Source organism: Fukomys damarensis, unplaced genomic scaffold, assembly GCF_012274545.1.
Source record: "Fukomys damarensis isolate Sample0158 unplaced genomic scaffold, DMR_v1.0_HiC HiC_scaffold_39, whole genome shotgun sequence".
Classification (NCBI taxonomy): Eukaryota; Metazoa; Chordata; class Mammalia; order Rodentia; family Bathyergidae; genus Fukomys; species Fukomys damarensis.
In genome coordinates, this window is record NW_022900951.1 from 43,854,639 (window position 1) to 43,869,816 (window position 15,178).

Here is a 15,178-nt window from a genome sequence, read left to right on the forward strand (position 1 = left end):
TGGTGAATTGTATAGTAATTGTCATTAAGTTCTAGAGATTTTGAATTTATTCTTGGATGATTTGTTCTATGACCCATTGGTTCCTTCTTTTTTTTTTTTTTTTTTTTTTTTTTTTTGGTGCCAGAGATCAAACTTGGGTACTTGAACCCACTGATTCTTTAGGAGTATGCTGTTAATTTTTCAGGAGCATCTACATTTTCTGTGACTTTTTTTTGTCATTGATTTCTATTTTCATTGCACAGTGGTCTGATAGTATGCATTAGGTAATTTCAATTCTTTTATATTTACTTAATCTAGTTTTGTGGACTAGTATGTGATCTATTTGAAAGAAGTACCATGGATTGCAGAAAACAATGTACACTCTGTTGTAGAGGGGTGGAATACACTGAAGATGCTTATTACTCCCATATGTTTAAGGGAGATTTATCTCTTTGTGAAAGTGGGATGTTAAGATCACCTGCATTGATTTTTTTTTTTATTTTTGAGACAGGATCTCACTATGTAGTTGAGACTGACCTGGAACTCACTGTGTAGACCAGGCTGCTCTCGAACTCACAGCGATCCTCCTGCCTCAGCCTCCTGAGTGCTGGGATTACAGGTGTGCACCACCATGCCCAGATTGCACTGATTTATTAGTGTTTTTAAATTCCTTTTATTAATACATTTAAGGTATACAATATAATGACATTCATCATTGGAAATTTGCACCTTTACATAATCCATCTTGGTTCTTATTTTTTCACCATTACCCTCCATCCCTCCCTATCTACAAAAACTTTGTTTCCATTTTTTCATATTAATTCCATTCCCTTCTTTCCTTTCTCCTACCCATCCCACTGCCCCTTTCCCTTTGCCCCTTTTCTTCCTATTTCACATTATCTATTATATATTTTAGTCCTTTACACTTTCAGTTTCTCACACTAGAGAAAGTATTCAGTATTTACACATGTGCGTCCCATGTATTTCACTTAAGAGTATTGCCTCCATGTGCATCCATTTAGGTATAAATGTCTCGAATTTCTCATTTTTGTGGCTGTGTAGTGTGCCACTTTATTAAAAAAAAAACAACAAAACATTTTCTTTATCCAGTCCCCAGTTGATGGGCAATTGGGCTGCTTCCAAGTTTTAGCTATTACAAATTTTGCTGCTATGAACATGGGTGCACATATGCCATGGTGGTATGATTCTTTTAATTCTTTGGGGAAGATACCCAGCAGGGGAATAGATGGGTCAAACGGGACATCCAATCCTAGTATTTTGAGGTATCTCCATACTGATTTCCACAGTGGTTGCACCAGTCTACACTCAAACCAGCAGTGGAGCAGGGTTCCTCTTTTCACCCAGCCCACCAGCATTTGTTATTGGTTGATTTCATGATAGCAGCCATTCTTTCTGGGGTGGGTGGAATATCGGTATTGTTTTTATCTGCATCTCTTGAATGAACAGTAATGTTGAACATTTTTTCATGCTTATTTGCTGTTTCTACTTCTTTGAGAAATGTCTGTTCATTTCAAATGCCCATTTTTTGGATTGGGTCTTTAAATTTTGGAGGTCTGATTTATTTAAGTTCTTTATATATTCTAGATAGTAGACCTTTGTGTGAGGAATGGCTGGTGAAAATTTTTTCCCACATTGTGGGTTGTCTCTTCACTTTTGTGGTTTGTGTATCCATGCAGAAACTTTTTAATAAGAGATCCCACTTGTTGATTGTTTGTACTAGTTCATGGGAAACTGAGGTTTTGTTCATAAAATCTTTTCCTACAACAGTGTCTTCAAGAGTTTCAATTAACCTCTCTTCTAGTCAGTTTAGTGTTTGTTTTAATCCACTTTGATTTTAGTTTAGTGTATGGTGAGAGATACAGGTCTAGTTTTAATCTTGGCAAGCTGAATCCCAGTTTTTCCAGCACCATTTATTAAAGAATCTATCTTTCCTTTAATGAGGGTATCTGGCTCCTTTGATGAAGATGAGGTGGCTGAGTGTGTGTGGAGTTGTTTCTGCATCTTCTAATCCATTCCACTGGTCCTCAGGTCTGTTTCTGTATTGGTACCATGCTGTGTTTATCACAGTATCTTTGTAGTATAGTTTCAAGTGAGGGACTGTGATACCCCCTACCTTGTCTTTATTGCCTAGAATTGCTTTTTCTCTTTTAGGTCTCTTTCTGGTTCCAAATGAATTTTTGGATTGTTTTCTCAAGGTTTATGAAGTATGCTGCTGGAATTTCAATTGTGATTGCACTGAATTAATATAGCAGTTTTGGTAGTATGGCCATTTTCACTATGTTGATTCTTCCTACCCATGAGAAAGGGATGTTGTTCTATTTTCTGATATCCTCTTCAATCTCCTTTTTCAGAGTGTTATAGTTTTCAGAGAAGTGATTTCTTTTGTTAGGTTGATTCCTAGGTATTTCAAATTTTTGGATGCTATTGTGAAACAAATTGTCCCTTTTCTTTCTCAGTGAGTCTGTTGTTTGTAAACAGGAAAGCTATTGATTTTTGTGTGTTGTCCTTGTATCCAGCTACTTTACTGATTTTGATTAATAAGTCTAGCAGACTTTTGATGGATTTCTTGGGGTCTTCTATATAGAGTATCACATCACCTGCAAATAATAATTTGACTTCTCCATTTCCTATCTTTCTTTCTCTCGTCTAATTGCTGTGGCTAATGTCTCCAAAACTATATTGAACATATAGTGTGGTGATAGTGAACATCCCTGTCTTGTTCTTGATTTTAGTGTGAAGGATTTCAGGTTTTGAACATTTAGTATGATATTGGCTGTTGGCTTTTCATAGATGGCTTTTATCATATTGAGGTAGAGACTGTCTATCCAAATTTTTGTAGGGTTTTTATCATGAATGCATGTTGGATTTTGTTGAATGCTTTTTCTGCATCCATTGAGATGATCACATGGTTTTTGTCCTTTCTTCTTAATATAGTGTATTGCATTTATTGATTTGCATATATCAAACCATTTCTCCATCTCTTGGATGAATCTGACTCGATCAGGGTGTTTGATCTTCTCGATGATCTTCATTCTATTTGGCAGTATCTTAAAAAGGATTTTTCATTTGTGTTCATTAGTGAAATTGTCCTATAGTTCTCTTTTTGGGTTGGGTCTTTGTCTGCTTTGGGGATCAGGGTGATGCTTGCTTCTAGGAATGAATTTGAGAGTACTGCTTCCCTTTCAATTTCATTGAAGAGTTTCAACAGTAGTCATAATAGTTGCTCTCTAAATGTCTTGTATAATTCATCAGTGAAGCCATCAGGGTCCAGGCTTTTCTTAGTTTGTATGTTTTTAATTACATTTTCAGTTTCATTGATTGATATCAGGTCATTTAGAATTTTTAGGTCATCTTTATTCACCTTTGGTAATTCATGCGTATTTAGGAATCTGTCCATTTCTTCTGTATTTTCCATCTTATTGGCCTATAGATTCTTAAAGTAGGTGTTGATGATCCACTGGATTTCTGCTGGGTTCATTGTAATTTCACCATTTTCATTCCTAATTGCATGGATTTAGGCCTTTTCTTTCTTTTTTTATGAGCTTGGGTACAGGTTTTTCAAATTTGCTTGTTCTTTTGAAGAACTAACTCTTTGCTTCATTGATTTTTTTATTGTTCTCTTAGTCTCTGAAGAAAATTGATTTCTTCTTTGATCTTTGTAATTTCCTCCCTTGTATGAGCTTTGGGTTGTCTTGCTCTTTTTCTTAATAGCAGCTTGATGCTCAGAATTAGGTTGTACAATTGAGTTTGCTGTGTTTACCTAATATGAGTATTCACAGCTATGAATTTCCCTCTTAAAACTGCTTTCATTGTGTCCCATAGATTCCAATATGTTGTACTGGCATTGCCATTTAATTGTACAAACTGTCTGATTTTTCCTTAAATTTACCTTGTGACCTATTGGTTTTTCAGAAGTTTTTTGTTCAATTTCCATGTGTTTATGGTTTCTTTTTCTATTGATCTCCAGTTTTATTGCACTATCATCTGATAATGTATAGTGGATAATTTCAGTTCCTTTGAATTTACTTAAACATGTTCTATGAATGAGCATGTGGTCTTTTTTGGAGAATGACCCATGTGCAGCTGAAAAGAATGTGTATTCTGATTTTGTGGAGTGGAACACTCTAAACATCTGTTAAGTTCATTGTTTCAAGATTTTGATTGAGCCCTAGTGTTCTGTTGTTCATTTTTTGTCTAGTTGATCTATTTGTGACAGTGCAGTATTTAGGTTCACCACTACTATTGTATTAGTGCTGATTTGCTTTTTCATGTCTGTTAGTATTTGATTTATATAGTTAGGTGCACTAGTGTTTGGTGCATATATATTTATGATTTGATCATTTTTAGCAGTTTTTGTTTTATGAAGATAGGTGCAGTATTTGGTGCATAAATATTTATCAGTATTATCTCTTCTTTTTTCTCTCATTGAGTTTATTGGTACATTTTATGTATATAGTACAGTCACATTCATCAGTGTACCTTTATGTGACAGATCTTGGTTCTCATTTTTTCCCCATACCCCGAGTATTATCTCTTCTTGTTGGATTTTTGTATCTAGTGATCTTCTTTGTTTCTTTTAGCCTGTTTTAGCTTGAAGTTTACCATATCTGAGTTCAAAATTGCTACTCATGCTTTTTCAGCATCCTGGAACATCAATTATTGTTTTCTAACCCTTAATTTTTAATCTATGAATATATTTTTGGATTAGATTAATTTCTTGCATGCAATAGATTGTTGGATTCTGGTTTTTGTTCCAGTCTGTCAATCTGTGTCTTTCAATTGGAGCGTTGAAGCCATTAACTTTGAGATATATTACTGAGGTATATTGATTATTTACTAAGATTACCTTCTTTTTCTGTTGGTGACTCATTTATTTTTCTTTTCTGGACTTTTTTTTTGTTGTTGTTTATCCATTGATCTTACTTGGAGTTTTTATTTGCTGTGGGTTTTTAGCTGTTGGTTTAGTTGTTTCCATCAAGAATCCTCTTAAGTATTTTGTGCAGTGATGGTTAGCACTCATATATCTTTTGAGTTGGTCTTTTTCATGGAAATACCTTGTTTATTGGAATACCTTGTTTATGAGGAAATATCTCATCCAATCTGTTTTGAAGGATTGCTTTGCTGGATAAATTAATCTTGGTTGGAAATTATTTGCCCTTGGGGCTTGAAATACTTCACTCCAAGCTCTTCTGGCCTTTAAGTTTTGTGTTGAGTCTCCTATAATTCTAATTGGTTTACCTTTATATGTGATTTTTTAAATTTTGCTCTTACTGTGTTTAAAATTTTGTTTTTTTCTTCTGGATATCTGATATTTTAGTAAGGATATGTCTTGGTGAGCTTTTTTTCATCATATTTGTTTGGTGTTTTATAAGTGTCACTTGTATTTTAAACTCCTTTTTCATATTTGGGAACTTTTCTTCTATAATTTCTGTAAAACATGTTAGCAAATCCATCTGTGTAATCTTCTAGCTTTTCCCTAACTCCACTTAGTCTTTTGATTGTCATCTAGTAGCTTCTGGATAATCTCTTTTTTTCTGATTCTCTTTGTGGTTTCTTTGAGTACGTCAGCATAATTCACTATCTTCTCCTTAATTTTGGGTGCAGTCTTCACATTGGTCATTTCTGCAAGTTGTGAACTCTGTCAGTTTTTTACTTCAGCTATTATTGTCTGACATATTTTTGAGGATTCTGTATCCTTGGTGAATCTGTCAAATTTTGAACTGTTTTGGTTAGCTTGTCCAGGTTTTACTTACCTCCCCTGAATTCACTGTGAGCGTATTGAGTGATACTAATGTGAACTTCTGGTTCATTTCCTTTTTTAAATCATCTAGTTTCTTCATCTCTTTTATACATTTTTCATAGAGTTCTGCTATCTGATATTTACTTTCCTTTTTCTTTGTTACCTTAGGAGAGTTGGGAGACCTCAGGGATCTTCTGTTGCCTTGCTTCCCCATGTTCCTATGAGTATCTATGTTATGTTATGTTACGATATCTATATCGATATCCTTATCACTATCCATCTATCTATGTAGCCCTCTTTTTCTCCTTTTTTGCAGGGATACTGAAGTTTGAGGTCTAGTAGAGTGAGGGGAACTTGTGGTTTATATGAAGAATTTTACTAAGATGTTGCTTCCTCGTGAAGTCTTTTTAGCTTTGTATGTCCAATGATACTATTTACTCCTTATACTATTTACTTTGAGTAATTGGGTCTCTATTCCCATATTTTGCAGAGAGAATTGCTTTTTGTTATAACAGCATAAACTTCTCAGAGATGTCCTTTAGGCTTACTTAACTATCAGCCTTTGGATCTCTCCCAGAATCCTACCACCTTCGTTTGCTAGGGAGCAAAGGTTGCAGCTTGTTTGGCCTAGTACCCAATTCTTTTGTAATGGATTGCAGTATTGTTTATGACCCCCATACCATGTGGATATTGGCATACATGGAATACCAATTGATTGCAATAACTATGTCCAATTGGCTAAAGTGTTACAGTCAACAGTATAAAGAATATCAAGTACCAACTCAATAATGACAAACTCTTAAGAGCCTACGCTGTACAACCTTTAACCATAAAAACAAGATCTATTGTTATAGAACAAACTCTAAGACAACCCAGGTATTTATATACAGTAAATATCTACTCAATGGAGCAGTTTTACCTCCTTTCAAAATAGAACAGTATTCAGCCTTAGTAAGATATACTTAACTACCTAAAAATTCTTAAGGATAAATGGTATGGGTATTGAAGCATGAAGAAATAGGTTATTAGAAATTAAACAATGGAACACAGGAGGAAGGTGGTAAGATTAATGTGAAATGTCCTATTAAGGAGTAAAGGAAAATTAGTAGTGTTAGATAACAGAAACAGAAAAAACAAAGTATATTCAGATAAACAATAGGGAATGAAGATTAAATTAGAGTAAGAGAAAGTAAGAATTACTCAGAAGGGGCTGGTGATTTAGCTCAGTGGTTCCACTGCCTGCCTCACAAGTGCAAGGTCCTGAGTTTGATCCCCAGTACTCCCCCAAAAAAGAAATACTCAGAAAACAGGTTGAAAGAGAGGGAGAAAAGAGAGATGGAAAAAAGGGAGGACTTATTCAAACAAAAATAAAATTATATTTAAAAGGGTGGGACAAGAAAATGAGTGATACAGCTCCATGCTCCACCCATAGTAAAATAATAATAATGATGATGATAATAATAATAATATCCCCAAAATACCAGTAGAGGAGAAAAAAAGAAAATTGGGTTAAATGTAGAGAGAAGAGAAAAAAAATCCCTACATGTTTCCAGAAGAGTGTTTTCTTCTGGAGCTTGCAATCTTTAATCTTACAAGTCACAGTTCTCTTTGCCCTCCTTTGTAGTTTGGGTTTGTGTGGAGATTTGTCACTTCAGTGAGTCCCCTGTCTGTGAACCTTTGTAGCAACTGTTCACACTAGAGCATCAGCCTAGGAAAGTGTGAAGCATTGGATCTGACGCTCCTGGTGTGGATTCCTGCTAATTGGAGGCCAACACTGGGTACCTTATGTATCTTCTGGTATCCATGGGACCAGCTCTAGACACCAGGTGGAGGCTCGTGTTGCTTTTTGTACATCCAGTGGAAATGTAGAGAGATTCTAGCAGGCTCAGCGAGGGTGCAGAGGGCTGGGTAGTGTCTCATGGGTGTTTAGAGCATCAGGTGAAATAAGTAGAAACTAACCCTTTCTGCCAACCTGGCAGAAGACTGGCCCACTGTGTGAGACAGGGACTGTTCCCAGGACTCTAGCAAAATGCAGGGTGGAGACTCTGATGCACCTAGAGTAGGGACAATGCAACTGGTGCTAAGGACTTTCTTATGAGAACAACTCACTGGATAATTTCCTGCCTTTTTCTCTGCTTTTTTTTTTTGTAGGCTTTTCAATATCAACCTGTCCAGTCTAAGAAGGAAGACAACAAGGAGTTTGAAAAAGATGTTCCCAAGACAATTAACAGAAGCAAACATTCTCTTGAATTGGGCCGATGTACTGAAAGGAAGACAAAAAAGTAAGAGGGTACTTAGATTGTATTGTGTTAGATGGGAATAGAGAGTATGTGACATCCTTTTTGGCCCCATTAAGAACATGCTTAGTGAGCTACAGTGGTGACTACCACATTAACTTTGTGTGCAGAAATGAGCCTAGGTATGGTTGCTAGAGTTATAGGCCTCTTTTCTCTCTTCTTGCATGGTGGTGGTTGTGGTATGTGTGTATGCACACTGATGCACATGAACACGTTAAAAGATCTGTTCTCATTGAGGAATTTACCAAAAGATCATATGTTCATCTTTTCTCTGTTAAGTAATTTAGTCTCTGGACTAGTTTGTGTATGGGAGTGTGGAGGCAACTTCTCTTCAGGGACTCTCATCAGCTGGCTGATAGTTTACCAGTATGCTTATCCCATTAAAAGCTTTGGGAGATGGACATTTTCATCTAGAAATGGAAAAATAATTTACCTCTGGAAAACTTTTACTGGAAGAAGTCTTAAAGTAGATTAAGTCCTTCTTATATTCTCTCCTTTTTCTAGTGGAAATTATTTCTTCAGGGACTGACCAACTTGCATTTGAATAGATTAAGTAGATGACTATAACAAGGCCAAACTTGGGTTCCAATGAGTAAAGTAAAAAGGTTGGGAAGTCTAGAAAATTAACCTGTAAGGTTGACTGAACACTTCGCTTATTACCCAGCAGAAACTAATCAAACAAGAAGATCAGCATTTTTTCCCTACTGGGTTTCTTGCTGAAATGGAATTCCTGGGGTTTACATACATATTTGACCTTAGTTCCTTGCATTATTTTCTTTTGAATTTCTTTAATTCTTCCTTTTTTAAATTGAGTTTATTGGTACATTTTAGGTATATAGTACTGTTTTATTCATTATTGAAATCTTGTATCTTTACATGACAGGTCTTGGTCCTCATTTTTTCCCCTTGTCCCTGCCCTCCCTTCACCCCCTCTTCCCCTCCCCGTTTATAAACACTTTATTTCCATTTTTTCATTTTCTCATATTTTTTTCTTTTCCCTTATTACCTTTCCCCTACCCTTCCCACTTTCCTTATACCTTTAGCCTTTTTCTTCCTATTTCACATTGTCAATTATCTCATTAGGATCTTATGTACTATTACAGTTTTTTACACCAGAGAAACTATTTGGTATTTACACATGTGTGTTCTTTAATTCTTCTGACTTTGGCAAGGAAGCCCTTACTGATGCCGTGAACATTCTTCCCTTGTTTAGGGTTCATTGGAATGAGTCCTAATAATAGTACTAGAACTAGTAATATGTATTTTTATTGAGTTTTCATTATAATCACACAAATAATCTTGTAAGTTTTTTTCCCTTTTTTCTTTATTGGTCCATTTTAGGTATACAATACAGTTACATTCATCATTGGGAACTTGTACCTTTATAGGTACCTTTTTTCCCATTCCCCTGCCCTCCCTTTACCCCTTCCACTCTTCCCTATTTATAGAGTCTTTGTTTCCATTTCTTTCCTTTTATCTTTTTTCTTTTCCCTTCTCAGCTTTCCCCTACCCCTCCCACTTACCCTACACCTTTAGACATTTTTTCCTATTACACAGTATTAATTATACATTTTGATTCTTATTTACATTTTTAGTTTATCACACCAGAGAAACTATTTGGTATTTACACATTTGTGTCCTATTAATTTCACTTAAGAGTGTGGCCTCAATGTGCATCCATTTAGCTATAAATGTCTCTGGTTTCTAATTCCTTATGGCTGAGTAGTACTCCATTTTATTAAAAAAAAACCCACATCTTCTTTATCCAGTCTCCAGTTGATAGGGAATTAGGCTGTTTCCAAGTTTTAGCTATTACAAACTGTGCTGCTATAAACATGGCTGAGCATATATCACTGTGGTATGATTCTTTTAATTCTTTTGTGAAGATAGCCAGCAGGGGAATAGTTAGGGTCAAATGGGACCTCTAATCCTAGTTATTTGAGGTATCTCCATATTGATTTTCACAGTGTCTGCACCAGTCTGCACTGCCACCAAAAATGAAGAAGGGTTTCTTTTTCCCAACAACCTCACCAACATTTGTTGTTGGTTGGTCTTGATAGCAGCCATTCTTTCTAGGGTGAGATGCAATCTCAGTATTGTTTTCACCTGCATCTCTCGAATGACCAGTGATGTTGAACATTTTTTCATATGTTTATTTGCTGCTTTTACTTCTTTGTTTGAGAAATGTCTGTTCATTTCAGATGCCCATTTTTGAATTGGATTTATAAATTGGGGGGGGTGTCTGATTTTTTTTTTTTTTTAGTTCTTTACATATTCTGGATAGTAGACCTTTGTCTGAGGAACAGCTGGTAAAAATTTTTCCCACATTGTAGATTGTGTCTTAGCTCTGTTGGTGGTTTCTCTTGCAGTGCAGAAGCTTTTCAAAAAGATGAGTTCCTAGTTGTTGATTGTGCTAGCTCCCGTGCTACTGAAGATTTGTTCATAAAGTTTTTTTTCTATGCCAATGTTTTCAAGAGTTCTACCTAACTTATCTTCCAGTGAGTTTAGTGTTTCTGTTTTAATATTTAGATCTTTAATACACTTGGATTTTAGTTTAGTGCATGGTGAAAGATAGGAGTCTAGTTTTAATCTTTGGCAAGTTGAATGTCAATTTTTCCAACACCATTTATTAAAGAGGCTATCTTTCCTCCAGTGAGGACTGTTGACTCCTTTGTCAAAGATAAGGTAGCTGAGTATGTCTGGAGTTGTATCTGCATCTTCCAATCTATTCCATTAATTCTTGGGTCTGTTTCCTTCCCATACCATGCTGTTTTTATTACAGTGGCTTTGTAGTATAGTTTCAAGTTGAGGATTGTGATACCCCCTGCCATGTCTCTGTTGCCTAGAATGGTTTTTGCTATTCTAGGTCTCTTCTGGTTCCAAATGAATTTTTGGATTGTTTTCTCAATTTCTGTGAAACATACTGTTGAGATTTCAGAGTTGTGTTGAATCTGTATAGCAGTTTTGGAAGTATGGCCATTTTCACTGTATTGGTTCTTACTACACAGGAACAAGGGATGTCTTTCCATTTTCTATGTCCTTTTCAATCTCTTTTTTTCAGAGTGTTGTAGTTTTCCATGTAGAGGTCTTTTGCTTCCTTCGTTTGATTGATTCCTAGATATGTCATTTTTTTGATGCTATTGTGAAAGGGATTGTTTCTCTGATTTCTCTCTCAGTGATTCTGTTATTTGTGTACAAGAAGGCTATTGATTTTTGAGTGTTGACCTTGTATCCAACTACTCTGCTGAATCTGTCGATTAAGTCTAGAAGTCATTTGGTGGAGTTTTTTGCATCTTCTATATAGAGTATCGTATCATTAGCAAATAGCAACAGTTTAACTTCTTCCTTTTCTATCTTTATTGCTTTTATTTCTTATGGATAATGTTTCCAAAACTATATTAAACAGAAGTGGTGATAGTGGACATCTTTGTCTTGTTCCTGATTTTAGTGTGAAGGTTTTCAGTTTTTCACCATTTAATTCTTGTATATTTTTATTAACAACTTTTATTGAGATATAACTCATACACCATATAATTCATGTATTTAAAGTATACAATTCAGTGACTTTTAGTAAATTCACTGTTGTGCAGCCACCCCAATTTTATAATATTTTCACCAACCCTGAACAAAGCCTTTAGCTATCACCTTTCAATCTCCCCATCCTTTTCAGCTCTAAGCAACTGCTAATCTACTTTCTGTCTCTGTAAAGATTTCCTTATTTTGGATGTGTCATATAAATGATGTTACATAATGTGTGGGTTTTTATGTTGTCTTTGTCTTATAATGTTTTCACGTTTCCTACACCTTGTAACAGGCATTGTATTCATTTTTTAAGATTGTCAAAAATATTCCATTGTATAGATATAATCATATGTTTATCCTTTCATCAGTTGATAGAGTTAAGATGCTTCTACATTTTGGTTATTGTCAGTGGTACTGCTATGACCATTTGTGTATATGTTTTTGTTTGAACATTACTTTAACTTTTTTCCATTTATACCAAGGAGTGTAGTCATGTGGTAATTCTATGTTGAACACACTGAGGAACTGCCATGCTGTATTCCACAGTGGCTGTACTATATGTTCCTTGGAAAAATACATATCTATTCAGATTCTTTGCTATTTAAAACAGTTATTATTGTTTGCATCATTAGGTTCTAAGAGTTCTTCATATATTCTAGATGAAAGGCACCATTAGATATGAGTTGCAAGTATTTTCTTCCCTTCTGTGGGTTGTATTTTTATTTTGTTCATGATATACTTTGAACCACAAGGTCTTAAACTTTGATAAAATCTAATTTTTTGTTGCTTTTAGGCTTGTGATATCATATTTAAGAAACCACTGTCAAATCCTAGGTCACAGAATCATATCTGCTTTCTTCTAAGAACTATAAAATGTCAGATCTTAATTTAGGTTTTTTATCTAGTTTGAGTTAATTTTTCTTGTTGGTTATTAGGAGGTCTAATTTCATTGTTTCCTGAGCACTTTTGTTAAGAATACTAATCTTTTCCCTTTAATTATCTTGACATCCTTATCAAAAATTCACTGTAAATGTTAGGATTTATGTCTGGATTCTCAATTTTATTCCTTTGATCTATCTATTATGTTTATCATTACCTATCTTATGCCAGTACCACACTGTCATGATTATGGTAGCTTTGTAGTGTATTTTGAAATCGGGAAATGTGGCCCTCCAAATCTTGTTTTCTTTTTAAAGATTATTTTGCTCTTCTGGGTTCCTTGCAATTCCTCATGAGTTACAGAATCAGTTTGTAAAGTTGTATAAATAAGTCAGCTTGGATTCTTGTAGAAATTGCTTTGAATCTATAAATCAACTTGGAAAATATTGCCATCTTACCAATACCAAGTCTTTCAATTCATGCATATTCAATGTCTTTGTATTTATTTAGATATTTAATTTAATTTTCCAAACATTTCAGGTTATACTTTTTATACTTTTTGTTAAATTTGTTTCTAAACACTTTATTCTTGACATTATTATGAATGAAATTGTTTTCTTAATCTTTTTAAATTGTTAATTACAAGACATAGAAACACATTTGATTATTGTGTATTGACCTTGTATTGTTGGGTCTTGTGAATTTATTAATTTTGGTAGTTTTTGTGTGGAATCCTTAATGTTTTCTCTATGTATGTCATCTGTGAATGCAGATACTTTTATTTATTTCCAGAATGGATGCCTTTTATCTAATATTCTTGCCCAATTGCCCTAGATAGAACTTTTCTTGATCTTAGAGGGAAGGCATAATCCTGTCACTATTATGATGTTACCTTGGGTTTTTCATAGATGCCCTTTTGTTAATGAGTTAATTTTATTAGTACATTTAAGGTATACAGTGTAATGACATTCACCATTGGAAATTTGCATCTTTACATAATCCATCTCGATTGTTATTTTTCTCCCATCCCCCTGCCCTCCCTTCCACCCCTTCACCTCTCCCTACCTGCAAAGATTTTGTTTCCGTTTTTCTTTTTTTCATATTAATTCCATTCCAATCTTTTCCCCTCTCCCTCCAACTTCCCCTTCCCCTGTGCACCTTTTCGATAGATGTCCTTTATCATGCTGAGGAATCCTCTTTCTATTCCTAGTTTGTTGAGTGCTTTATATCATGAAAAAAATGTTGGATTTTGTCACATGGTATTTCTGGATCTATTGATAATGATTATGTGGCTTTTTTGTATTCCATCAATATAAGTATAGTACATGAGTTGAGTTTAGGGTGTTAAATTAACATTGCATAACTGGAATAAAACTCACTTGGTTATGCTGCATACTCCTTTTATATGTTGCTGGATTTGATTTGCTAGTATTTTGTTGAATTTTTGCATAAATATTCTTAAGAATTACTAGTCTATAGTTTTCTTATGATTTCTTTATTGTTTTGGTGTCAGGATAATACCGCCCTTAAAAAGTGAGTTGGAAACTGTCCCTAACATTTTTATTTCCTGGGAGAGTTCATGAAGAATTGGTATTAATTTGTTCAATATTTGGTAGAATTCACCAATAAAACCATTTGAGCCTGGATTTTTGTTTGTTGTTAGTCTTTTGTTTATAATTCAACATTTTTGTTATAGATCTATTTGGATTTTTAATTTTCTCTTTGAATAAGTTTTAGTAATTTGTTTCTTCCTAGGAATTTGTCCATTTCATCAAAATCATCTAATTCATTGGCACATAATTAACAAGATTCCTTTATTTAATCATAAAAATTTGTCAGATCTTTACAACAAGCCTATGAGAAGATATTATTATAATCCCCATTTTATAGATAGAAACATAGAAGCAGAGAGTTAACTTGCCCCAGGTTACCTATGTGGTAAGTGGAAGAGCTATGATTTGAATCCAGGCAGTGTAATGCCAAACAGAATGCCTGTTGTTATGATAACTCTGTCTGAAGATCATCTCATCAGGAAGGTCTTGGAACCTGTGTTGTCAAACACAACTTTTGAAACACTTTTTATTTTAATTAATTTTTACAATTCATTGTTTTTTGTTATATTCCTAGAGTTGTACAGCCATCATCACTATCTAATTTTAGAATTTTTCAACACCCTCAAAAGAAACCCTTATCTGCACTATTAGGAATCCATTTCCTTTCTCAGTCCCTTTTCTCCCCTACCCTATCTCAGCCTCAGGTAACTACGAATCTACTTTTGTTATTGATCAATAATAATAGGAATGTGTATATCCTGCATGTTTTACGTAAATTGGATCATAGATACCTGGTCTTTGGAGGTACTTAACTCCTTTTGTTCAGATTGGTGATTTTATTTTCCTTCTATTTTCTTTTAATCTGATTGCTAGTCTTCCAGTGATTTGGTCACACTAGATTAGTCACTGTGGTCATAAAATCCTATTTAAGACAAAACATTGTATCTGATAAGCAACAAATTTCTATTTTGATTTTTTTATGACTTTCATTTTGAAATTGTCTCCTAAGTAGCCCAAGGTGTTAATTACTAATCAGCCTTTCTCATTAGCCTTCAAACAATATTAATTTCAATCTTCATTTTACCAGATGCCTAGTGTTGAGAAAGACAAATGCAAGTGATGAGGGAACCATACATAAATTGTTAATATATACATTTATGATAAGTTTTATATTAAAAGCCCTCATA

The 15,178-nt window shown here is 34.5% G+C and overlaps 1 protein-coding gene across 3 annotated transcripts in view; it reads left to right on the plus strand.

The window, feature by feature from the left end:
- Ccnb3 (cyclin B3) overlaps positions 1–15,178 on the plus strand; it is a 96,774-nt gene that overhangs the window by 20,795 nt on the left and 60,801 nt on the right. For all 3 annotated transcript variants that reach the window (XM_010606298.1, XM_010606297.2, XM_010606300.2), the window contains exon 4: positions 7,892–8,022. In XM_010606298.1, coding sequence (XP_010604600.1) covers positions 7,892–8,022 — 131 coding nt within the window. The remainder of the gene's footprint in view (positions 1–7,891; positions 8,023–15,178) is intronic.